The 27131-nt window shown below is 41.3% G+C and overlaps 2 protein-coding genes across 2 annotated transcripts; one reads left to right on the forward strand and one right to left on the reverse strand.

Moving 5' to 3' along the window:
- The first annotated feature begins 705 nt into the window (after positions 1–705).
- On the forward strand, positions 706–7401 carry LOC115581888 (carnitine O-acetyltransferase). Its single transcript, XM_030417390.1, has 14 exons — positions 706–891; positions 2029–2298; positions 2413–2531; positions 3553–3606; positions 3705–3870; positions 3986–4160; positions 4277–4455; positions 4865–4965; positions 5039–5158; positions 5255–5377; positions 5470–5605; positions 5736–5798; positions 5890–6027; positions 6129–7401. The coding sequence occupies exons 1-14, from the start codon at positions 865–867 to the stop codon at positions 6342–6344; spliced, it is 1887 nt and encodes a 628-aa protein (XP_030273250.1). The 5' UTR covers positions 706–864; the 3' UTR covers positions 6345–7401.
- adamts13 (ADAM metallopeptidase with thrombospondin type 1 motif, 13) lies at positions 6718–26750 on the reverse strand. Its single transcript, XM_030417389.1, has 29 exons — positions 26621–26750; positions 26262–26328; positions 24002–24135; positions 23632–23715; positions 22454–22578; positions 22222–22368; positions 21156–21290; positions 20237–20387; positions 20013–20117; positions 19758–19909; positions 19572–19635; positions 17795–17921; positions 17558–17706; positions 17345–17465; positions 17022–17102; positions 16765–16946; positions 16451–16607; positions 15212–15341; positions 14937–15116; positions 14658–14856; positions 14479–14581; positions 14265–14394; positions 12621–12797; positions 12332–12536; positions 10297–10579; positions 10078–10221; positions 9806–9985; positions 8991–9166; positions 6718–8892 (listed from the first exon to the last, which is right to left on the reverse strand). The coding sequence occupies exons 1-29, from the start codon at positions 26696–26698 to the stop codon at positions 8737–8739; spliced, it is 4122 nt and encodes a 1373-aa protein (XP_030273249.1). The 5' UTR covers positions 26699–26750; the 3' UTR covers positions 6718–8736.
- Positions 26751–27131: the final 381 nt, after the last annotated feature.

Below are 27131 nucleotides of genomic sequence, written 5' to 3' on the forward strand. Positions count from 1 at the left end.
CTGTTCTTCTAACGTGTTGATGAAATGTGTCTGTATGGAGCGATCCTCTCCATCTCCGGTTAGGCTGCTTTCGCACATTAATGTCTAGTGCCAATTAATGTAATTTATTCACACAATGTACCTTTCATTTAAACCCTTATTTGACTGGTGATGTTTGGGGTTCTGGAGACTGTCTTTGGCTGGCGTTAACGCTGTTCCCCAGGAAAGATGTTGGAAGAGCGCCATCATGTGGTCAGTCAAGATCTGTACAGCCTCATGCAGCAGATCAATGCAGAGCATCATTCTGTAAATGTATTATTTATACCAGGGCCTGTTTTTATAAATCAATAAAACTAACATCATCTATGAAAAACACTGATGTATCGGCTTTAAATTACAACTCATATTAAAGGCATGTGAGTGTGCACACGAGAGGGTGTTATTACAGACACACATTTATGGGGTTTATAGTGACCTTGCAGGGCTATTTTACTACACTGATCCATTTTCCTGGGGGATAAATCAAAACATGCATTACTCTACAATGACTAAAACTTAAGCACACTAGTTTATTGATGGTTATATGGGGGGGGGGGGGGGACTATGCTGCATTTCTTCAAGTAAAATAAATATTCAAGTGAAATGAGACACATTTGCTGAAAGACGTGTGGTAAATATCGTGCAGCAGCAGGACGCAGGTACCAAAGTCCACTCATAAAATCAGGACTTTTAGCGGGGAGCTCGCAGTTGTCTTTCCTCGGTGGGTCCGAGGGGGGCGGATGGCTCAGAATAGACGGCGTGCGTGTCCTTGAGACATGACTGCCCGACAGTTTCCCATTCATATTCCCGGGACAGTCATAAACTTTGGCGCATCTGTCGGACAACATGTTGGCTGTTTTTGTCAGATCCACGGTGAGTCAATCGTTTTTGAGCCTACATGTATTTTAGGTGCGTAATGACAAAATGCAAGTAACGTTCCGTCTGTGTTTACGGCATCAGGCTGTGTGAAGGGGGTGGGGCGCTGCACAGGTCAGCAGCAATGTCACAATATAAGGTTAAAATTTAACTCATATTTTACTGCCGTACACTCTCATAATGTCGGGTAAGGTATTGTTAAAGGCGGACTATTAATTCAGAGCGTTTGCGGCCGCCCCGTCGTGGTGACATTTTGCATAACGTTAGCCTAGCTTAATGTTAGCCGATAGCATAACGTTAGCTCACTGTGCGTGCTGCAAACAGGACTTCCGCGACAAAAAGCCCGTTATCAATACTTTTGTATTTGCTGCAGCGCTCCAGCCGTTGGTATTAACCCTTGTCTTTATCATATTTGTTGCACCTTGTACTGCCAAAATCACGTCAACAGAGACTTTATTTTGAAGAATAAAAAGGCACCGGAAGTTCTTGTTTATCGTATTCCCTTGAGCTTGCCAACACTAAAAGTCAGCTCTTTCAATTAGAATGATTCACATCAATACTATTAAATTGATTGTTCCCACTGTCACGTAATTATAAACATTTACATCTGCTTGAATTCATCCAAATTTATTGTCAAATCTTAGCTTTATTGTATCAGATAACTACTGCGTAGTGGTAACCATCAATGAGAATGAGGGCACAGATTTATTTCTTACTTTCATGTGTGTTTGTTTTAGCTCCGATTCCAAAGTTTCAACTGTGTCAACCTTCTATTTATAAGCTGGCAGAGCCCTCACCAGTCCGCCCAGACAAATAGTATGACTGCTTGGCCTCAGTTGTTTTGGTGTCAGTTTCCACAGCCCAAGTCACCTCACTGTAAAGTATTTGACTTTGGAGATAATTAGAAATGTTGTTCAAACACTTTACTGAGTTATTCACTGTTGGAGGCTTTGATTGCAACATATGGACTCCGGGATTCGTGGGCAGCATCTGTCAGCTCCAGAATCCAATAAAACTTCTGGTTCAACTAGCGACTACAGTCTTACAATCAAAGCCTGATGTATTGCAGTGTAGTCATTTAAGATATTACCAAAGCAGAGGAGAGTTTGTGCTAATTAAACCCATGTCTTTTAGCTGCGACCCGGCATGGTGAACCCATGTCGCCTGGTCAGACCAGTTACACAGATCCCAGAGAGGTCCCTGGTGCACCAGGAGGGTTTACCTAAACTGCCGGTGCCACCCTTGAAGCAGACATGTGAGCGATACCTGGCTGCTCTGGAACCCATCGTTAGCGACGAGGAGCTGAAACACACCCGTGAACTGGTGGAGGAGTTCCTCAAGGGTGGTGTGGGGGAAAGGTTGCAGAAAGGCCTGGAGCGACGGGCACGCAAAACAGACAACTGGGTAGATATCTGGCTTTATTAACATGTATATTTTGAGACATCTGTATGTTTGTAATACTACCTTGCAGACTGTAAAAAAAAAACCAAATATCCTGCTGTCTGACTGCTGCTGTAGCTGTCAGAATGGTGGATGCAGTCTGCCTATCTAGACTGCCGTATGCCGGTGCCGGTCTACACCAGTCCAGGGGTTGTCCTGCCTCGCATGCACTTCACCGACCGACAAGGACAGATGAGGTGAGAAACCAGCACCCACTGTAAAACCAGCCAAACTTAGCTCTTTATCTTAATAAACAAATCTGCATAGTCACAAAAAGATGAGGCAGTTCTTCTAATATGTGCTGTATTACTTAATATCAGTTATAAACCCTGATTGTCATTCCGATGAAGTTGTTTTTCCAAAACTGATTTACATTGTGCTGAAGAGCAACATAAACAAGCTCATATGAAGCTGTAGCCGCGGGCCGACCTTTGTGCAGGCTTCCCTGTACACTCTGGCTATTTAAAGCCTCTTCGGCTGCTCCTAGCATTGCTCAGCTGCTTTCGACTACTGTGACCCCTGGGATATGCAGTGTACACGGTGGCCCCATGGAGAAATACTCCAGTGAAGCCAGTGCTGGAGCTTTAGGTGTGCAGGGTACACAAGGCTCTGAAATTGTCAGCCAGTGGCATTTACTTGTAAATGTAAAGCTATTACTCAGAATGTTGTGTTGTCTGCGCACCCCTCAGATACACAGTAGCTTTAGAGCTTCAAAGGATATAGTCACCCAAAAATATAAACTTGAGTCATTATCTTCTCGCCCCCATGCTGATGGAACGTGAGGCGATGTTCACAATCCACAAAACATTTCTGGGGCTTGACAGCAAAACAACATTGGAGAGTTCTCCTTATTAACTGAAGTAGCTCAGGACTTGTTGTTGTCAATAAACAAGCTCGACAGTACATTAAGATGTAAATAAAATTTTTCAAACAATTGAGGATCGGGGGGACTCGGATGAGTATTTTTCAGTATTTTACATTCTGAAACAAGTCTCAGGCTCCTTCAGTTGTTTAAGAGAGTGCTGCAACGATGTTTCACTGTGAAGCTTTTTTGTAATGAAATATTTTGTAGAAAACGAAAGTTCACCTGACTTTCAATCAGCAAGAGCGTGAGGAAATATTGATAATTTTTTAAAAATGTTTTGGGTGAACTTGTCTTTTGATATTAAAATAAATCATAACCATCTTGTTAACAGCACAGTGTTGTCTTCTGTGCAGGTTTGCTGCCAAACTGATTGCAGGCGTTTTGGACTTTAAAAAAATGATTGACACGTGAGTTTGCCTTAAACTAATAGCAGAAAGCTTACTATCAACATGAATTGCAGTTGGTTGAAAAATGGCTGATGGATGATGTAACCCACTGTGTATAGTGAGACCCTGCCTGTTGAGTATCTGAGTGGAAAGCCGCTGTGTATGGACCAATATTACCAGATCCTGTCCTCCTGTCGCATCCCTGGTCCAAAGAGAGACACGGTTGTCAATCACGCCATCGGGAAAGCACCTCCCACTCACATCGCTGTAGTCCACAACTTCCAGGTGATCTAGATGGCACTGCTGCTCGTCTGTGCCTTGTATTGATTACTACTGGTTTTATGGCTAAAGAAATACTGGAACTGTGACTAAATCAGCCTGTTCTGGCTTTTCCTCGCAGTTCTTTGTCTTGGATGTGTACAACAGCGATGGCAGCCGGCTGACTGTAGACCAGTTGTACATGCAGCTGGAGAAGATCTGGAACTCATCTTTGCAGACCAACAAGGAGCCTGTTGGCATCCTTACATCACAGCATCGCAACACCTGGGGAAAAGCCTATAACAACCTGATTAAGGGTAGGCAGAATGAAGACCAAAACTTTGAGAGCATCTGCAGAAATCAAGGAGGAGGAGTAATTGAGAGAAAATATGTCAGGAAAAAATGAGATTTTATTGGGTTTGTTTGTTCTCAGATAAGACGAACAAGGAGTCAGTCCGTGCCATCCAGAAAAGTATCTTCACAGTTTGTTTGGATGCCCCGATGCCCCGCGTGTCAGATGAGATGTATCCGAGTCGCGTGGCTGCCCAGATGCTGCACGGAGGAGGCGCTCGATGGAACAGCGGCAACCGCTGGTTTGACAAGACGTTACAGGTCAGTCTTTAAATTTAAAGGGGCAATATGTAAGATTTAGCCATGTTTAGTTTGAGACATGCAACAGATGAAAAGTCTATGGGCAGAGTGGGAACTTGCAGGTGGGGCCAGCAGGGGAAATTGTACTGCGCATATTTAATGGGTTGCATAACCATAAGGTAAAAAACCTTTTTGGCATATGTGTCATCTTTTTATCTGGTAACTACTAAATAAATCTAAGGTCACTACAGCCAAAGATAGTTACAGCAAAGAGTATAGTTAGAAGTAGTAGTTAGCAGGTATGCTGCCCCATGTAGTTTTTGAGCTACGTCCAAATTCTGGTAATTTCTTACAAATAACACCTTATAAAATAATCAGCAGTACTGTGGTGATGCTCGAGAGTTTAAATGTACTTGTTAATTGTCCTCAGTTCATTGTTGGTGAAGATGGTACGTGTGGACTGGTGTATGAGCATGCACCCGCTGAGGGTCCACCCATCGTGTTCCTCATCGATTACGTTGTTAAATACATGTAAGTTCCTCTCAGTTTTTCTCTGTTTTCAAATGAACTCAAATTGATGAAGTGTTTCATGTTTTCTCATCAGGCAGAGAACGGAAACGGTTCGCTCCCCCATGGTTCCCCTGTCCATGCCTCAGAAACTGCGCTTTAACATCACACCTGAGGTCAAGAGAGACATAGAGAGAGCCAAACAAAATATGAACATGTATGTAACATGCAGTTATGATCATTATTATTGTTAATACTGTCTCAGCTTTGTTTCACATTTTGCGTAACTCCTTTTTTCATTGTGTTTCATCAGGATGGTGCAGGACTTGGATGTGAAGGTGCTTATGTTCTCTCACTTTGGAAAAAATGTACCAAAACAGCATAAGCTGAGTCCAGATGCCTTTATGCAAATGGTTCTTCAACTGGCCTACTTTAGGTGAGACATCCTCATCCCCTTTTCATAGTAAAACATTGTGTTATATATTCAAGGTATTACATCATGTCCTGTGTGCTGTTTCTGAATTCCAGGATATATAATATTTCCTGCTCGATGTATGAGAGTGCATCGTTACGGATGTTCACATATGGGAGAACAGATGCAATCCGGTCAACCACTGTAGACTCATTTAACTTTGTCCAGGCAATGCAAGACCCAGCTAAACAGGTACTGTTACACCACTGTATTTTCACAGTAAATCTGCAGTTTAAAGAAACAGTTCACCCAAAATTAGAATTCACTGTTGTTCCTGTAAGGCTTGTAAGCTGTCTGACACAACAGTAAATGTTCCCAACAGAACTCAGAAAGGCTGGCGCTGCTGCAGAAGGCCGTTCAGACACATAAGACGAACACGTACGATGTGAGACCTGTTTCTTCTTTATATTAAAATTGTGCCTTCTTCTGACACAGTCCGATTCATCTCAGTTCTACACATGCAACTCATTTTTTAGGCAATTCATGGACAAGCCATAGACAGACACCTCCTCGGTCTGAAGTTGTTGAGTATTGAAGACCTGACCTCCATGCCTGAGATATTCATGGATACTTCATTTGCCGTGGCTCACCATTACCATCTCTCCACCAGCCAGGTATATTTACATGTAAGAAAATAAACATCTATTATAACTGAGCAAATGATTATTTGTAGTCATGTTTGTTTGCCCCCCGTCTCTCCCATCTCTGTGTCCAGGTTGGCTCCAAGACAGACTGTGTGATGTGCTTTGGTCCGATGGTGCCAGATGGCTATGGAGTGTGTTACAATCCCATGGATGAGCACATCAACATCGCCATCACGGCCTTCAACAGCTGTGAGGAGACGAACGCTGCCAAGTTTGCCCAGGCTGTAGAGGATGCTCTGTTGGACATGAGAGCTCTCCTGGAAGACACAGCAACAGCCGAGCAGTGATCCCACACAGGAGCCTGGCACGGCGTTCGTGTCCCACCGGGGCTGGATGGAATGACTGGAACTGAACCGATGCCGGAGTCGCTGGCAGAAGGCCACTCCGACATAGACGCACAATCAACTGAGCGTGCTGGAACTGAGGGGAAACCTGTTATTAAGGGGTTTTGGGTACAGAATGTGTGAGTGTCAGTACACTGCCTATGTGATGGGATTTAATTATCTGTGGGGGAAATTCTATATTTTAAGAAATTGTGTACATATAAACTTTAAATGAACAAGATGTGCTGACTGCAATAGAATAATAGCCTCTGTTTATACCTAATTAATTCCCAGTGCAGTCTTTAAAATGATAATGTCCTCACTTGACACAAACATATTGAATGTTTGGCCTTTATTATTTATTTCAGGTCAAAAGAAGTAGCAAGTAGGCATGAAAACAAACAAAAAAGAGAATCTTGCGTAAAGGGTAACTCAACCTGTTTCACACATTACGATGTTTTTACAGGTCTTGAGGAGAACTACTGCATATGTAAAAACACAAGTAAAAAGTGTTTTGTGGATCCAGATAATGCTTCATGTATCGGATTAATGGTGTGTTCCATTGCAACCTTCAACGCGGAAAAGCTCAATGGAACGCTCATCCAAGTCAGAATTCCAAGTCGGAGACGTGCAGCAAAAAAACCTTTATAGTTGTCTTTTGTCAATTTCATTCAGCTGATCTGTGCTCAATAGAAATCTTTGAGAATATGTGTTAGGAGCCGACTCCTGTCGTTATTTAAGTGCCCTTAGCGATTAAATCCGCTGCTGTAGTTGTTTGTAAAGTTCACTATTAAAACACCTGCTTGCATCGAGCGTCCATGTTTTCCCTAACAAACGCACTGGGACACTTTTAAATTGGAAGTCGGTCGGGAAAACTGATTTGGAAATTCCAACTATGAACTTGGAATGGAATGCACCATAAATGTCTCCAGTGTTGTCACTTGGTGCACTGTGGGTAATGTAGGCACTGGGTATTACAAGGAAAAAATAATTTGTGGAATAAAGAGACCTTGATATATAACCTTGAGGCAGGGCCTTGCGTCCTGTGACATGTTGTTTACCATTGGTTTGCATTGGGTGTCTTTTCTCTTGTAACTTTAGAGATCATTTTTCTTTTTGTCATTTTTGCTATTGGTGTCCCACGTGGAAGCAAGCGTGAACCGTAATCCAAACCATGAGCCTTTCTTAAATTTAACCAGGTGGTTCCGTTGGCCTGACACACCAAACAGACATCAGAGAACTAGTTGCTCGAGGGGCCGACTGTTTTGTCACCTCAGATCTCCCATGTCTCAGCCAAGAAGCTGCACTTGACCACACTGCAAAAATTACAGCTGGCTGCCGGCAAGCTTGTATGTTCTGAGCCTGTGTGAAAGGAAACGCCTCTCAGATTAAGCAGCTTCTTATGAGAACATTCCCTCTAATATATCCACTTCTAATCGAGAATATTCCTGATAAATAGTTGCAAATGGCAAGAGGCAAAGAAGAAAAATAAAGAGGAACCGGGCTAAACCATGGATGCTCCTTTGACAGGCTCAACTGGGCTTTATTTTTCCATTTCTCTTTTCATGCACTGATGTGTTTACCTGAACAGCCAGTCAGAGCAATTTCTACAGTATATGTTCGATTGGCCAAGAAGCTTCCAACTAGTACTGTCCAGTGCCAGCGGTGTGGTGTCTCACTAGGCCTTGAACCTAACCATATCATTTTGTTGCCTAAACAACCTAACCAGGTGCAACTGAAAACAGAAAATATTCTTTGAAATACCAGAAAACAATAAATTCACTCAGCCAAAACAAAAGACCACATGGCCGCCCATATGAAGGTCATGTGCAAGATCCATACGACTATGTAGATCTTGTTCATCTTGAAAGCTGTGTCGCCTAACTTCCCAAAGGCTTTCCAGCAGAAAACTTCTCATATAACCACAGAAATGGTCTAGCAAGGCATATAATTAATTTCCATGCACGTAGATGTGAGGTCACACATATTACAAAAACACAACTGGGCTGAGACAGTCACAGAGCTCACTGCAGCGTCCGCTGTTGTGTCAATCCACGCCCAATCAGGTGAATTAATATGTTTTTAGCGAGACGTGTGAAATGAAAAAGCCAACTTTCTATGGTTTCTGCTGTATTGGTTTTGAACAGCGGCCTGCTTTACAAAACCTACTGCCTACATTACTCACGATGCAACTTACTGTCACTGGAGACAATTTATCAGATCACATGAAGCTTCCTGTGGAGCCACATGAAGCTTTCTGCTACTTTTGTTCACATATGCAGTCGGACTCCACAAGACCTGAAAACACACTTTGTTTTTAAATTGAGTTACCCTTTAAAATGGTTAATATTTAATATCAAAGACGTGTGAAGGAATATTCAGCTCTGAAACTCCCTTTGGAATGCAGGTAGTCTCCGTGAAATTCAATCTCTGCCATATTTCCAGTGGAGTGCCACAGAAACAGCTGCTGGCCTTTAAACACGTTGGTCTTTAAGACATCCATGTCCCGAATCTGAAGAAGACAAAACAGTGCAGCAGTTATCTCCATGCTTTCCTTTTAAATGTGCAGCATATAGAAAGAACAAGCCGTGTTAAAATGCTTGTCCACACCATAATGTATGTGGACTGGGAGTTGGTAGAGTTGAATACTAATCCTATGTGCAGCGCTTGGATTCTAATCTTCACTGAGGGAGGGGCGTTGATGAGGACTCGACAGGTGTGGTTAGTGCTGGATGTTGTTGGATTCTCAAAGACACCTCTTGGGGAAAACAGTTGAATGTCACAATCTGTGGGGAGAAGACGTTTCATCTTGGGATTAGTAAAATATCATCAAACACAAACAAGTGCGATAGCAAGGCACTGAGTATTATATTTGTGCCTGAAATTGGTTAGTATTTACTGGGACTGTCAGATGCTGTCACCTCCAAAGTCAAAGAGGAGGTAAAGAGGACAAACTAAAATATAACTCAACACACCAACATCAAATATTATACAATAAAACTTTGATGTCAAAGTTATCTTTCACATGTTCATTTCTCCGGGAAAGATGCATAGATCTTGATGTAAAGAATCAGGCATATTTAGATGGCTGGTGTCTATGAGTGAGTACAATTCAGCGTGGATGAATTTGGCCTTGGCTGAGGTATGTGCTCTACTAAGAGTTCTAGTTTAGTTGAAGGTTTCACAGTAGTACAACATGACACTCTGATTTCAACAACAGAGAAATGATCCGGCTGCTAGCTCCAAAAGATCTGAGTCTTTGAAGAAAAAAAAATCCGGAGGAAGGCCAAAATGATTTCCTCTGTCTTGTTGCTTCTAAACCAACAAGACTTCCAGTTCTAAACCTTAATGTTGCAATAGGCTTAAATCATTGGCCTCAGTTCACGTATCGTTGCTTCCCTTCCAAAAAGCACTCTCACTCTTACCCTGATGGTGACTCTTCTTAGTGTTCTTCTGTGAGCTGTAGGTCAGCACGACCCCGTTTCCGGGGGTGAGCAGGTTTTGACGCACCAGCAAGACGTTGGTTCTGGTGGTCAGTTCACTTCCTGCTACCTGCTCGCACTTCCTCACAAAAGCCAGTCGGTCAAAAAATGCAGCAAACTCCTCTGTAGAAACACGTGCACAGAGTTGCAAACATTTGTTTGGCTGCAATGGTCACAACAAAGACATCTCATCCACTATATGTGTTAAAACGTACTTTTTCTGCAGTTCAAGGAGCCAGACTCCACTTTGATATGAATGACCTCATCCAGGGGTCGGCCTATGGATACCGTGCAGCGGCCGGTTGCATCTTTCAGGTCCACCGTGCCCGATTCGTTCACAAGGAGCTGCCCACATGCACCTAAACAACAGATGCTGTGATGATAATCTGCTGTCAGCTGTAATAAGAATGGTTAAGAAGTTTGTGTGTACTAACTGGGTTTAGGTGTTGGAATGGTTGTTGTGGTCTGTGGGATGGTGACGGCCTCTGTAGCGCTTGGAAGAGAAGGATGGCCCATGCGGTGCGGTTGTGTAGGTGTGTGGCTCGGAGTGGTAGACGCGACAGGTCCGTCGGCCCTGCAGCCGCCCATGTTGCAGCCCTGGATGGTGATGGGTTTGGGCAGGTGCATACAGAGCAGGGGGCTGAGGGGCTCCGGCTTTGAGGGGCCCATGCAGGACACAGGTCTGGACTGGATCCCGTATCCACAGGGGACTGAACACTGGGGAGCAGTCAGCACAGTGGTGATTATAGCAACATCATTCATAAATATGCATCAGTTTTGATTATCGCGCAATAAACAGGATTCACATGAAAGTATGCAGGATACAGAATATTCAAGAAACATAATGCATAATTAGGGTGGGACCATACAGTAACACTGTGTTTTAATCAGAGGGTATGTATAATTTGTATTTTTCCTGACAGTTTTCAAATGCATCTTTACAATGTTGGGATATATTCTTTCCAGTCATTTCTTCTATTTATCAGTTATTTTTCTACAATATAAAAAATCATTTGGAAGAGTCTCCAAACTTGCCTGAGTCATGTGATCGATCACAAATAAACACTGAGTCTGCATCATGTTCTGTTAGTGTAACATTATCACTGGACATTATCATATCGGTAAGGACGTTTACGTGCAGCATTGTTCACTTTGATGGATTACACACCTGGAGCAAGTTTCAATACTCTGCCAATAAAATGGAAACCACTTGATGCCAGGAATGATGGAACACGTACATTAAAAGTCGGAGGGTTTGCAAAATGACTACCTGCGACACAAAGCAGACGTCATTTTAAATGATTCTAAACCTATGTGTTGCCAAAGCAGCTCTGACACATCGAAGCAGAGACACAAGACCTCTGGTGTCCTACGGTGTCTGGAACTGGGACACTGGCAGTGGATCCTTTGGGTCCTGTGGGTTCGGGGGTGGGGTCTTTATGCATCACACTTGTTCCTGCGTCTACCACAGATGCTTGTCAGATTGGGATCTGGGGAATTTGGGAATAGGATCAACGCCTTGGGCTCTTTGTCCCATTTGTTGGGTCATTCCTAAACAGTGTTTGTGGTTTGTCAGGGCCCATTGTCCTAGTGGGGACTGCCATTGTGAAGTGCCGTTGCCAGGAGGTCGTTTACATGGTCTACTTAAGTGTTTGGGTGGGTGGTGCATGTCGAGTCGTATCCACACGAATACCAGGACTCAAAATTTCCCAGGAGAACATTACATTGTAATGAGATGATCGATGTTGATAACTTCAGCTGTCAGTGGTTTAAATATCATGGCTGATCGGTGCATGCTTACTGTATATCTGAAAAAAAAAAGCTTTTGTGCACCTCTTAAAATCAAGAAGGCCTCACAATCCAGTAAAGCTTTGGTGACCCCCAGTTGGGTTTTGGACCTCCAGGCTATGAAATAAACTGGTCTAAAACATGCAAAACCAGTCCTTTAACATGGGACTTTGACTGCAAGACACTAATAAGCTACACAAATAGATTCATGAGAAAAAAACTTAATAGGTACCACTGTCATGATGCTGTTTTGATTTATATCAGTGGAATAATGTCTAATATTTACTTCACATCGTCCACTTTTGCGTCTTTGTTTTCATCTTCCGTTACAAGTTATTTCATCTTATCTGGGGCAGCAACTAGGAATTATTTTTCGACATTTGCTTGCTTTATAAAATGACTAAATATAGTGAAAGTTTTACATCACAATTTCTCAAGGCTCAACGTGACATATTCATGTCTTGTTTTCAGGATTTTCCAATGATATGAAAAGTAGAAAATCCTCGTAGTTGAGAGGCTGAAATCAGGTAATAGTTTACAATGCTGCTTGAAAGTGTATTCTAATGAGTAATAGAATTGATACATTTGGCAATCAACTTATTGTTCAAAACAACTGATGTCTTCATCCTGAATCTCATCTAATCTTTCTCCTTCAGTCAGTTTGTCTCCTGTGAAATGTACCTGGCTCCATGGCTTCACCTCCCATCTAAAGGTGCACACCTGCACCAGGCAGGGCACTGTGGTGGCTGGTTTGACAGCAGCGCGGCAGTTTTCCTCTGACACCGCACTCTCCTTACCCTGGACGAACTGGACACATGACACAGCCCTCCGAGCTACACCCAGATCGCAGGACACAGAGCAGGGTGATGTGCTGAATACCCTCCACCTGGATAAATGACACTGGTTGTTAAGTCATTTTGCATTTGAAAAAAGAAAAAAAGAGTGTTTTTGTTTATCTGGTGTGATGTACCTCGCTGGGCAGCTGTGGGTGTTACATGAAACCACTGCTGTGGGTTCTGGAAAGTCTCTGCACTCAGAGTCCTCCACCACCTCCTCCTCCCCCTCTGTTTCTCTAGCACAGTACAGCACCCTGTTGGCCACCCCTCCTCCACACGTTACACTGCAGACTCCTTGCTTAGAGTGCCACCTGGTGTTAGAAAAGGTATTTTGCTGCTATTATTTGCAAACCCTTATTTCAAGACATCTTTTCTCTGTAAATGTATACCGTGTAGCAAAAAGCAGCCAAAAGCCGACGCGATATCTTGTTCAAATACTACTTTTAATATTAAATCAATACGTAGCACTTTGAAACAATGTGAAAGGTAGTTAAGTAGCAGTATTAAAGTATTCGATATAAGATGTACTTAAATATGAAAAGTAATTTCATGGCAATACATGTACTCAAAGTAGTGCATTTAAATGTTCCCTGGAAGTGTTTTATATGTGATGTTTTTGGATTAATATTACTGCTGCATTAAATTGTATGTTGCTTATCTCATTTCAACTGCTTTACATCCTAGGTCTACTTTTTTGTCAGTTGGACTCAAATGTCCCCTACTTGAACAGTCTGGGTTCAAACCTTTCAATGAAATCAGAGTATTTTTGTGCTTATCAACAAACGTAAGTGATTAATATGGGCATTAGCATTAATATAATGTTTCCAGGGCTGGAATGAGGTTGTTAGAGGGCCTCATACGGCTTAGGGGCCACCAGTTGGATACCACAATGCCAGTGTTGTTAAAAGTATACAAAAGTCATGGTTGAGTAAAAGTAAAGAGCTCATGATAAAATAAAAAAAATGAAGCCAATAGCACTGAGTACAAATACCAAAAGTACAAATAAAGTAAATTATACATATATTTGCATGTACTTTATGTACTACATATACTTCATACTATGGATTGACCAATTATAAGATCCATTTGCAGCATCTTTCTGTTTATTGTCATCAGTGTTGTTTTTTTAATCAAAATAAATGTATTTGAAATCTGCTTTTTTGGCTCTGATGCAACATCATGCAACACATAACACACAAGTTATCAAATAAAGGCAAGGAGTAAAAAGTTACATTTTGCCTCCAAAATACAGCGCAGTGGAAGTATAAAGTATCAGAAAATGGCAGTGCTCAAGTAATGTACCTTAAGGTTGTACTTAAAGGGTAACGCCACCCATTTTTACACGTTCAAGAGTGTTTACAGGTCTTATGGAATACCACTGTGTATGTGAAAAAAAGTAGTTGAAAGCACTTTTTGGCTCCAGAGAAAGCTGCATGTAATCTGGCAAATTCACCCGTCACTTAGTGGATAAGTTGCATTGTGGGCAATGCAGGCACCGTGTTTTGAAAAGCTGTTCACTGGTCTAAAATTGCACTGTTGAACACATGATCAAAATCCCTTCAATAGAACCAGAGATATCACCTTTTTACCCACAATGCAACTTAGCCCTGAGTGACAGAAGACTAGAGGCAAATAATTAGACTACATGCATCTTCCTCTGGAGCCAAACAAAGCCTTAATACTTCTTGTTTCACAGATGTATGCACTTAGTTACACTCCATCACAGATTATAAATAAAACACTGTACATAAAATGCATTTTAAAGCATAGCATCTCACATGGGAGGGCAGGGACATGTGTTGCAGGTCTCAGAGTGAGGTGGAGGTTTGGTTGAAGCATCACAGTGGAAGTCAGGAACCCCCAGTCTGGTCTGGTGGTCCACACAGGAGAACCACACCTGCAGGGTTCCTACATAAGCATCAGGCTTTGGGTGACCTTATCGGACGGGCAGATGCTGTTTCTGAGTAAAGGTGGGTGTATGTTTTCATTTACCATTCCCACAGGTCTTTGAGCACTGGCTGATGACAGGGCTCCAGACATACACAGGAGCCTGTCTGGAGCGCGGCAACAAACCAGGCTTTAACACGGGCTGTTCCTGTTCAGAAAGGATGATGTTCAGACATGCTGCACATTTTGAAATCAGAGCCAGATTTGAGTCATTTCTACTCTACCTCTGCCTTAGACTCCCAGCCAATGGGACAAACATCGACCACACAGGGAACAGAACCAGGTGGTTTGATCTGCTTTGAACACAAGCTTTGATCCACTTCAACATCCTGACCATCTTCTGGCCGCACACACGAGACGCCGCGTTTGGCTTCCCCTGGCCCGCACACAGCTGAACATTCCCCTGGCTCTGACACACGCCATCTGGAAACACACATAGGATATTTTATTTTTACACCTGAAATGCTTCATATTCTGTGGTCAACGGTACAGTGATTGTATACCTGGCTGGACAGGGCTGCTGGTTACATTTTTCCACAGTACTTGGAGCTGTATCAGGAGGGCATTCAGAATCAGGAACCTTCACCACGTCAGCCCTGTGTTTCTGGACACATCTTACAGGACGCATTCTCTCTCCTCCACCACAAGAGGCGCTACAAGGCCCAAACGTCCCTGCATCCCACCTGCAAAACAGTGAATTATTCATGGGTTCCCATTTGTGCTGAGCTGCATGTCCACGTCAGTCCACGCGGAGCGGAGGACAGAGTGTGAAGCTAACCTGGGGGGACAGGGGGAGAGCTGACAGGTTGTGTGGGGTGGTGTGGGTGGAGGAGGTGTTTCACAGTTGTGCTCCTCCAAATGGTTGTTGGTTCCTTCACCTACACAGATGTATACGTGCTTCTGTACACCTAATGGTAAAAGAAAGGTTAGAATGTGTAGAAAGGAAAATGAACCTTTTCAATTAAATGATTTTTTTCTGCATTTTGGGGTAAATTTATTTTACGTTTCAGATTTTGCACCCTCATGCATGGCTTTAGTATAAACATTAAATGCAGAGGAGGAAGTTTAAAAGACTAAGAGGGGCTCTGTGTAACAACTTGTAGGAATTTACATGTATAAGTGACCTTTTTATGACAAAGTGTGGTCAAAAAGTACCCAAATGTTATTCTTGAGCAGAAGCAAAGATGTCATGTTAAAATATAACTGATAAAAGTAAAAGTTACCCATTGGAGGAGAACTTGGATATTTGATGGGATATGTACTAACATATTAGTAAGTAATTCCCTGGCAATAAATGTACTTGAATATCAAAAGTACAGGTAAAAGTATAATCAGCCAGGTGGATTTCTGGATCCAACATTCAGCATTTTCCCGATCACTGGAATCAGTTTTTTAAAAATAAATCAAAACCGGTGATCAATTAAATTAATTAAGAAATGCACTACTTTGGGGCACCGTTTAGCTCGGTTGGTAGAGCACGCGCCCCATGTGCCAAGGCTCTGCAGTGGACCTGGGTTTGACTCCCAGCCCTTAAAGCCATAAAAAGGCCCAAAAAAACTTTAAAAAAATAGAAATGCAGTACTTTAATCTGTAAAAAAGATAACACATATTTAGCACAAGTTGAGGGTATTCAAAAGGAAACAGCATTTACCGACAAGGAAAATCTAATAAAAAATATATCAACACACAATATTTCATCTTGTTTGCTGGACTGTGTGTGTGATCATTCGGTTAATCAGTTCATTGGACACTTGGTGGTATTTCATTGTGGAAATATCTGAGATTGGAACAATGACAAGGCGAATTTGACATTTTCATCACTACAACTATGACTAAGTAAGTATGTGATAAAAGCTTCCTCAGAAAGGTCAGTATTGCTTCAAGTGCCTCGTCTTCGAGATTGTAAAACAGATCAAAATGTGCAGTCAGTCTACGAATTTGTAATAATCAAAAACATTTTATTGTGCTATGTTCTCTTTGTGCTTTTCAGCATGACTCGTGATTAACAGTTACCGACCTGATCCACAGGAGACAGAGCAGGGTGTTGTTATGACGGCCCATTTGCCTTTTGGTGTGATGTCTGTCAAGATACTGTTTCTGGTAGGTACATAGAACTGGTAACTGATGTTTGGATTTGTTTTCTCTCCATATTCTTTTCCATATTTGCGATAGACCTGCAGAGACAAAAATAATGGTAAAAGTCCGATGTTGCACGCATAGATAGATTTTGATTTAAGCATTTTGTAATAAGATTTAATAAGTGAAAGCTATTTTTTAAGTTTAATCAAGTCCACCTCGTGAATTAGACTGGATATTTTAACCTACTCTGACCTGTATTTTTATCTCCTCCTGCAGTGGTCCGGGCAGCAGCAGCTCCTCCATCTCAGGCAGAAGGTCAGGGGTCATGTGGAGTTGGTACTCTAGACGGTTATCATCCAGTGGGGAGGGGTAGGTCATATTCAGCGCCATGCTGCCCCCCCCAGACACAACGTACCCATCTCCAACTGTTACAGCTGCAGACACAAATGCCCATCAGTTTGAATCCAGTTGCAAAAACTTGAATCTGCTGTGAAAGTGATGACACTCACCCATGTGAGTGAAGAGAGGAGCCCTGTTGACAATATGAACCTGTGTGGCGTTTACTGGCAGTGAGAGGAAGGTGGTGTACTCTGGAACAGAAAGAAGAGGAACTAGGCTGTCATGTTTTTGAAGTTGATCTATTAAATATTTTGTCTTAAAAAAAATCAGAAAATAGCAATTTAAGTGAGTATGTGTAGTTAAGTTCTGTGCTAATTTACAGATCCTATTTCTGTATTAGAGTATTTTCAATTTTACCTCTTCTCCACTACAACTGAGAGGCATTTTCTGTCACTAAATGTGTTCAATTATTCCACACACTGCTGTTTGCTACCTCTTGCCTGACCACCAGTGTAGGAGTCAGAGGTCAAACTGCAGGACAATCCATCACCACCGCACACCCCACACACATCCCTCACTTTCCCAGAGTGCAGCACGCCGTCACAGCCGAACAGCTGATTGGAGACAAACATCACATTTAGAAAGGTGTGAGACTGAGTGTAAAATCTGTTTTCGGTAATGCTGAGTCACAGTTAGTCATCCCTACCCGACATCTCCCTCTTAGACAAGCAGCTGTGGAGCCAAAGGGAGGTGGGCTGTCTGACTCACAGCGAGTCCCGTCCACAAACTGAGAGCCACGACTCACTATAAAGTTTTCTCCACCTGACTGGCACATGTATCTGCACTGATCATCCCCTGGTGAGAAGGGTTGAAAGAAATGACAAAATAGGTAAAGGTTTTGTCCTTTTATATATGGAGCACAAAAAGATGTCTCAAGGCCCACCTTGTGCAAAGCCGACAGCAGGGATCCAGGTGTAGAAGGAGGCAGTGTTTGGTATCAGGTAGAGTGGGTGGAGGTCTGTTTGGGAACACTGTTCTGCCATGAAATCCAGCTGGGTGCGCTCACAGGACTACGTGCGGAAGAAAATAGAGGGATTATTTTCTACATTTCCGGGCAGATTATAGTGTCTGAGTCCACCACTGACCACAGAGACATTCAGGGTGGAACATTGCATGTCATCAAAAACTCATTTTGAGAATCGCTCCCTTTGTTCCAGGCTCATGGTCTCACTTTTAAATGACTTTCTTGGCTCCGACTGTCTGAGTCATCCCATCAGCGCTTCAATTTTTCGGTTCCTACTTTGAAAATTGCATGCTGCATCATTGCAGCTGAGCCAAGGAAGCACATTTAAAAAAAGAAACAAAACAAAAAAAAAAAACAGATTTTGAGTATTAGAAAAATGCTGAATATCAGATCCAATAATCAGCCATCAGGTTGACAGTAAATGCACACACACAGTATATGCAAATACATGTAAAATGTATTTTTACTCCAGTATATTTTCTGCCAGAACAATGCTTTTTATACATCATTACATTTAATATCAGACACTTTAAGACTTTTACTCAAGTGATATTCATATGGGTGACTCTCAGTTTCACCCATAAACTTTTTCAACAGGATGTCTTTACTTTCACTCAAGAGTATTACTTTGGGTACTTTTTACACTGACCCATTCCAAACTTTTAATGGCAAATTTTGATTCTTTTTTCAATCTATTGCTTGTTCTTATTGTTTTGTTTATCCATCTGTCTTGTTTTGAATTCTCTTTGAATTTCAACATTTTTAATTCTACCTTGTTTTGGCCATGTATTGTGTATTGTTGTGATGATTTAAAGCAACATTAAGTAACTTATTTAACCTTAAAACTAACAGCTTAAAAATAATTTTGATGGGTGAATGGTGTTTCCGTCACAGTCACTCTGCCCCCCTACCACTGTTTCTATACTACGGACTTCAGTGAGAGGGTAGGATCACAGCGTTACATACATGTTAACTTCAAGATAGACGTTTTCAACACATAACACTGTTATGATGGAATGAGTTTTGTTTGAAGTTAGAATGTATGTTACCTCTGATAATTGTTACAGACCTGCGTTTGGTATTTACCACAGTGATGTTTCTGTCAGAAACTGTGGGGGGCACCAAACACAACATAATGAGAATTTCTCCATAATCTTGCTTTAAGTTGTGTCTGCTCTGTATCTCGGCACGGTTGTAGATCAACTTTAAACATTGAAGACATACAGCAAGTTGCCATCATGTTTTCTTTTTCGTCATTTCTTCAAACTATGAAAAAGAAGGCGCTCTGGAGGGTTTTAATTCTCAATCAATACATGCTGGGAAGTCTGCTAATGTGCTGGTCATGTTTCCCTTCGAAAGTTTTTTTTTAGATTGAACTGTACAGCGTATTTATGCAACTCATTATTTCATGTCAAAAGACTCCAGAAGATTTCGCTTAATAAGTTCCGAAGTAGTCTGAAAACAAAAAAATACATTTCTTTAGAAAGTCTTACATCCTGAATTTCATTTCAATAATTTAAACTTCTATGTTAAAATCAAGTTAATCAGAAAACATGAGTATATTCTAATTAATTCCTAAATGACTTTTTGATGATCATTAAAAAGTGTACAATGCTGGGTACAATGATCGACTGAGTAAATAGTACTGATGTTCTGTACGGAGGCCCACTGTAAACATAAGCAGTGAAAACTTTACCTGCTGGTGACAAAGTTCAGCCTCAATATCTGGTCCCTCGCAGACATCCCCTCCAAAAGCAGGTCTGAGAAATGAGACATGACACACAGTTTAAATTCTTACCCTTTGAAACAGCCTCATCATGTAAAGCACACTCACAGGATCGCCTGCACTGACCATGACTAATGCTTACACCACATTTCTCACCCTGGGTTATTGCATTTCCGTGTGCGATGAGTGACTCCCCCACCACATGTCCTTGAGCAGGGGGAGAACGATGACCAGCTGGACCAGGAGCCATGCACCACTACAGAGGAGCTGAGCTCATCCAGGGACACACAGCGGCCCTTCAGACACCACTGCAAGAGAGCATTTCACCTCATGAAGAAATATGTCGGGGCCTATTTTTAGTAAATAATACCACACTGGGAAAATGATTGCACCAAAATGACTCAGTAGCACCTGATTAGGTGCACACTCTGTCCCATCCAGCAGTGGAACCAGGAGGCGTTTGCAGGAGCTGTCATCATCGGGGTTAATGTGACAGGACAGAGCACGACAAGCTGGCTGATGGAAAGAGACCTATATTGTTAAAATGACTAGAAGCATGGTAATACTGTAGATTTTTTTCAGGCTTAATGCCACCTGGTGGTATCAAACAGCTATTACATCATTAGGTGATTTACCAGGTCAGGATTGGTGAAAGAGCAGGCTCTTGCAGAGCTTCCAAAAGCTATCCGGCACTGGTCATCAACTCCATAATATAAGCCAGGCTTCCAGTCCTGTAGGGAACCTCCCAGTGCAGGAAGGTCTTTGACACATTCAGCTTTACCTTCACTGGGAACATTAATAAATGTGTCATCTCAGTATGAAGTTGAGCCTATAGCAAACATGTACTTCATGTGTGTTAACAACTCGCAGCATAAGTCTTTTTTATCATATCTTAATGTTTTCACATTAGGTTGTTTGAACTGATTCCCTTTTCATATTCTAAGAAAAGATTTATGTAATATTAGATTTTTAATAAAAAAAGACAAAAAAAAAACCTATTGCAACTCAAAGGAACAGTTTTCCTAAAGTGAAAATGCAGTCATTATCTATTTACTCGCATACTGTTGGAGAGTTTCATAGTCCACAAACCTTTCTGGAGCTTCAGAGCAAAACAACATAGCAGTATTTTCTCAAACAACTGAAGTAGCTGGAGACAAAAAAAAAACCAACCAAAACAAACACGCAAAATGGCTTCATAAAGCTCATCTGGTGTAATCCAAGTCTACGGAAGCCCTGAGATCCCGAATTACAAAATATATTATTAACACCCCAGTTGTTTTTGAAAGTTGATTCGGAAAATGCTGCAATGTTTTTTTTCCCATGTTTTGTGGAGTACAAAACTTCACCTTACCTTCCATTAGCATGGTTGTGAGTAGACAATGACTATTATTTTTCATTACATCGATCCTTTCTCAAAATTTGCAAAGGGGAATCAACCTGAGGTGAACCCACGAAGATATAACTTATAGATGAAATGCCCTTTCAACAGTGCCAGGTGTGCATGATGAATGAGAGGCATTGTCATGCACAGCTGCTCTGAACAGGCTGGCCCACCTGAAGAATGTGAGCAGCTGCTGTCTGCTGCACTGGGACCAGGTCAGATCCACACTGTTGTAGCCTCCATCAGAGGCCATTATGAAGCCGCTCCTGCTGCAGGTGTTTCCCAATCCGTCATGGTTGATTCCAAAACTGGTTGAAAAGTGAAATTAAATATTAAATATGTTGAAATGTCTCGTTTGTGATGCTTAAACCATCAAGCAATTTTAATCAAGTTGTTCAAAGTAGATTTTATATAAATGGTGATATTTTAAGTTTTCATCCCCACCAGCAGCATGTAAACATAATAATCTCCACTCTATCCATTTTTGGTTAAAACTGTGACATTAAGGGTACATTAGAGGCAGCTGAGGCTCAGGGGTAGAGGGGTCTTGTTTTCGGAAGGTCGCTGGTTCCATTCCCCTGGTCTGCATGTCAAAGTTTCCTTGGGCAAGATACTGAACCCCAAACTACTACTGATATGCTGGTCAGCACCTTGCATTGCAGCCTACGCTATCAGTGTGTAAATTACTGTAAGTCACTTTGAACAAAAGCGTCCAAAGTGACTTAGTGAAACATAGTGAAAGTGATTCACTATGTTCTTTTAACCAATTGCACAATGTATTGCGTCAGAAATTTCTGAACAACTTCTAAGAACTTTCTTGGAGGAGACATATTATTTGTTACCTATTACAGGGAACACAGGTACGTGTAAACAAATGAAAAGCTTAATTTAAATACAAATGCATATTGGTTTATTATATATCTTTTATTTGACAAGTTATTCTGGCTGTTAATCATTCTTATTTTTTTATTCAAAACATTTTACTTTTGTATATATTTATTTTCAAATCTTTTTTGGTGCATCATCACTATGCATGGAGTCAAACATTACATATTTACCTCACTGTGAACTGACTAAAACTGTCCAGGTAATAGAGCAATTCATTTGACCTCATAAATTGCACTAATTTGACAAATCAGTGTCAAATTGGACTCTTCTTTTATTGAAAATTACAGCCCAGCAAAACAAAGCCTTACCTAATAATGTTCATAAGATGTAATGATGTAATGAAATGATAACCTGTGGCCGATTTCATGAGCGATGGTGATCCCCAGGTCAAAGCCCGTGTCCTCTGTGATCACACAGCTCCATTCACTTGAACAGGCCCCACCCAGCTGTGCTACCCCCCTGACCTGCTTATTCCCATCAGGCAACTCCAGGTCGTATCTGTTTGCGACAGTAAACATGTAGTAAAACATGTGTTCATGCATAAAATATGAACTCACAATACAACCAACTGCATATAGCACACCTTGTAATGTACAACAGGAGATCAGCGTGTAGCGGGTCTGTATCATTTGAGGGGTTTATCCTTCTGCCCCAGTCACACACACTTCTGAGAGATGAAGTAATGTCGGATGACATTTGGATCTCTGGCTAGAAGAGTGACCAAAAGTAAGGGACAAATAAGAAAAAAGAAAAAAGTTATTCCACTGGTGCTGATGTTCAAAGTCACCCTGGATAACAGCATTAGCTTTGTACTTACAAATGCTTTAATTACACACAGTGTCGGGGAAGCTTCTTTGCAAGCATAGCTTGTAAAGCTACTTGTAGTTTAGCCTGCCAGTAGTTGGAACAAACTACATTTCTACCCCTGGAGAAATGTAGTGTGTAAAACTACTGCTAAAGAAAGTAGGTTTAGCAACAACTCATACTCATATACTCATTTAACTCAGCGTTAAATAAATCAACATATGGTGTATATGAAACAAATAATAATAATAAATAGCCCACAAAAAATTCACATGCCAACAGAAATATGCCTCTCAACTCGAGAGGAAAAAGTCGAAAAAAGTCAAAATTATTGTTGTTTCTGGCTTGCAGAGCTCACATGGGAACACGTAGGTTGTGTTTGTAGATGCATCTATATCCAACATGTACATGCTCAAATATGGCCATGGTTGGGCTGGCGTGTTCGGGGGCGCATTGGAGGTAGCGGGAGGGATTGTCCATGATGTGCTTGTGCCATATGAGCACTGCCTTCCTTGGCACAAAGACTCACCCACTCTGTGAAACATTTGAGTGCTGCCAGGGCAAGCCAATCAGAGGCAGCATTGGTTTAGCACGTCATGACAGGTTTCATGCCTTTTTTCAAAGTAAAATAAAATAAAATAAATATTATATAGGCCTTTTTTTTTTATAAAAAATATTTCATGTTATTGGCCTAAATTGTAGTTTGTAAATTGAGTAGTTAAACTACAAAAAATGACCCAAAAAGTAGTTGAAACACTTGACGCAGCACAAAATATGAATGTAGTTTAACTATCAGCAAGTTACAGCAAATTGTAGTTAAGATATGTAGCTGAACTACATGTAGTTTAAGTCTCCCCAACACTGATTACACAACAGCTGCACAAACAATATTCCACAAATCTGCTCAATTATGAGCCTAATTCTACATTCTACAAGTTAAAACAGTGAGTTGCTTACCTCTGGCTCTGACAGGATGATCATGCGGACCAGGTGCACCCTCATGTTGGCTCCCAGGGTCATGTCTCTCAGCAGCTCTGAGGCCTGGGTGGAAATTGGACTAAAAGTCAGGTCGTTCTGGGACTATAGTATTGCAGTACAGCCAATATATGTGGTTACGTAAATATTTCCACATACTATATCGGAACTGATATTTTTCCCTAACTTGTATTACTTTTTTATTTAAATAATTTATATTTCAGCCTCTAAACAGTGTTTGTTTAAGTTTGCACCACTAACTTTTCTTCACGCAAATGGTCATCAATAGAACGTAGGCTGTTCAGGCAACAATTTCAGTAATTTAACTTTATGTTTTTGTGCTCAGATTTACAATGTTGAGGTTGGTGAGGATATATCGTTCTGTATCCTGCTTGTGGACCTGCTGGACATCAGGCCCTACCACCACCAGTAGTTCCAGATGTGTGATATCAGGCATCAAAGCCGATCGACGTAGCCGTCCACTCACTGTGATCAAGGAGAAGAAACAGTATAGTCACACACTAGTAATCTGGGTAACACTTCACAATAAAGGAAACAATTTTGAGTAGTCACTAGATAACAAATGAAGAATAAATTTGCAGTAATTCTTATTAACCATTACTTAATGATTAACTCCTTACCCAATTTTATAGAGCAGCTAATGATTACTTAATGATGAGTTAATAAAGAAACAAGAATAACGTGATAATTGGTGAATAATCAATTATTAATTAATCACTACTTCCTATAACTCCTGTTGCTGGACAGCAGACCTGAGGATCCTATATTAATGAATCAGTAGTTAATGATTAGTTCATGAATACATTAGCTACTGTTTTCTGTGCAGCCCTAGTAGTGATACATAACAGTGAGTGGTAGTAAAAGGCCCTTATTACTTCATCAATTTATTACAATTACTTATCTGTGTCCCTTTAAATAAAGCAGCGCATCATACTGAGTGGTTGAAGTCCTCATAGAGAGGATTGAATCATTACTTCGTGAGGACCTGTCTATAAGTAAAAGCTAACCTGTTCATTAGTTGAAACTAGGGTTGGTGTGTTATTCTCAGAAGCACAATACACATAATCCAATAATTTCGGCTGTAACTCTCATAAACCAATCCAATCATTTTATTCGGCTCTTATTAACACATCAGACAGGCTACCTGTCTGTCTACCGACGTACCTGCAAAAGCTATTAGCAAACTAGTGGCCCAAGAATAGCAGAGAAAGTGCAGACAAAATGTCCAAATATTAACAGACTTGCTTGACAGCAGTGAGAACAGACAATGGCCATGTTTGTTTTATACTTTTATGACGATATTGTTAAGTGTTTTCTTATATGAGACATGGGGTAGTTATGATAAGCAATGACCACAATGCCCCGCACTCACAGTACACTACAACCAGCTAACTCAGTAGCACTAAGCACACAGCCCGTGAGCTATAGAGGAGAGCCACGGTGGCAGCAACGCCTCCTTCAGCGTTCAACGTTAGCATAAAGCCCATTGTCCCAAATACTCCATTTCCATTTAATTCCTGATTTGTTCCTTACTTGTTTCTCAATTATCAAATCATATGAAATTGGATTAGAAATTACTCATTAACGAGTGGTTAACCAGTACCCCTTTTCCAGTGGTCAAAAATCCCACTTAAAACCTGCTCAAATTGGGTTTTTGTGTGCAATGGGAAGGTGTTAACTCGGCATTTACACCCGGGTCAATTGCAGTAGACATGGGTTTTTATCACATCTGCTTGGATCAGCTTTGTTCTAAGCATTAGAACCGGGTGAACAAGCAAAATTCTGCCAAACGAACTGATGACACTTTGTCAACACCCAGTGGTGGTGTTAATAAGGAAGGAATTTGGGATGCGGTCTATTCAAGGGTGTTTTATCATTGGACACAGTGCTTGAGGCCGAGTCCCATTCATTTCGATGAAAGCTGCTCAGTAGTGTTTTGGAGACAAAAAAGTTCAACTTCTCTACCATTAAAATACCTTGATTGCCGACTGAGCCAGCTAACTTCCAGTTTAGCACCAGGCTGATTTGAGCGGGGACAAAATAATTTAATTGTGCAGCTCTTCTAGACTTTCTAAGTCTTATTGGACCTAATGTCTTAAATTACAAAACAAGTCATTGTGTGGTGATGCAGAATGGTGACCCTTTTTAAGTTTTACAGAAGTTTCGTTCATTATGGGTCTATCGTTGTTTTCTCTTCTGTTGCAACTGTTTCCAGTGCTTTCGTGAATAACACGTGACATCAGTGACGTACAACTATGATGGTTTCAGATAAAAATCAGATGGGCTTGCCTTGCCTGCAGGAAGTGGGAATGGGGTCAGTAGGCAATTTTATGGGTTGACCCTGTGTAAGCACGCCAATTTTGGTGGAAATGCACTACAACTGTTTGTTCCTCATTTGTTCCCTATTAACTACTCAAAATTACCGTAAATTGCCATAATCTGTATGGTATAGTGCTTTTTTTGTAGTTTGGTAGTAGTAGTGTAGTTATGAGATAAGATTGTGTTTTATATAACACGTCCCTACACGATGACAGGAAGAAGATAATTCTCAGTGCATCATTCACGAGTCTTCGAACTGTTTTTATACTTACCTGAGGCGTCAGGAGAAAAACCAGAGGAGGAAACTGTGTCTTTCCGACTGGCGGAGTGATGAGAAAGCTTAAAGAGGACACAAACAATAACACCATTTTTAGCAGCTTTAAACCTGTGTGACTATATTTAGCTCTGTGGCCCAAATACTGCATGAAAATACAAAACTATTTTAGCGCTTTTGCATTTCAGTGATTGCCATGTAAATCCAGTAAAAACACAACATGACTTTCTGCAGGCCGGGGGTTTTCACAGGATGATAAGCAGTTTAAAGTTGAAGAGTTCAATGTACTTTGCAGAAGTCCCAATCAGAGGAATCACTAACCACAGTGCTCCTGTTCACCCGCAGCTTTCCACCTACCTCTTCCAATGGAGAAGTCATTAGAGCAGCGAAGCCAGGCCGCAGTAACAGCAGAAAAAGCAGAGCCATAAAAAACATGTTTCCCCTCTTCCTGTGAGTCTACCTGCTCTGCTTCAACACAGGGACAGTATGGGATCCTCCTACCGAGCAGGACGGCGCCAGCCAAGAGGGTATGAGTAACATGTGTCTATGTAAACAGTGTGGGAGTTGACACAGTTGATGAGTGACACACATTATTTGCTAGTTTTTTTCTGAATTTGAGACAGAAGAGGACAGCCCTCATTGGTTGCTCTGTTTTTATCATACTATGACTATTTTATGTGTAATTTTTTGCCTTTCGCCACTGAGCAACTTAGGCTAGGCTAGCACTGTACTTTAAGATATAATACGTATGAATTCTGCAGTAAAATGTATAAAAAAACCCCACTAGTTATATATTTTGTTGAGTTGTGTACTGACATTATCCCGAATGTTTCCAACAATGTCAAACCACCCAAGGGTTTAATTTGGA

The sequence above is a fragment of the Sparus aurata genome, chromosome 5 (genome assembly GCF_900880675.1).
Source record: "Sparus aurata chromosome 5, fSpaAur1.1, whole genome shotgun sequence".
Taxonomy (NCBI): Eukaryota; Metazoa; Chordata; class Actinopteri; order Spariformes; family Sparidae; genus Sparus; species Sparus aurata.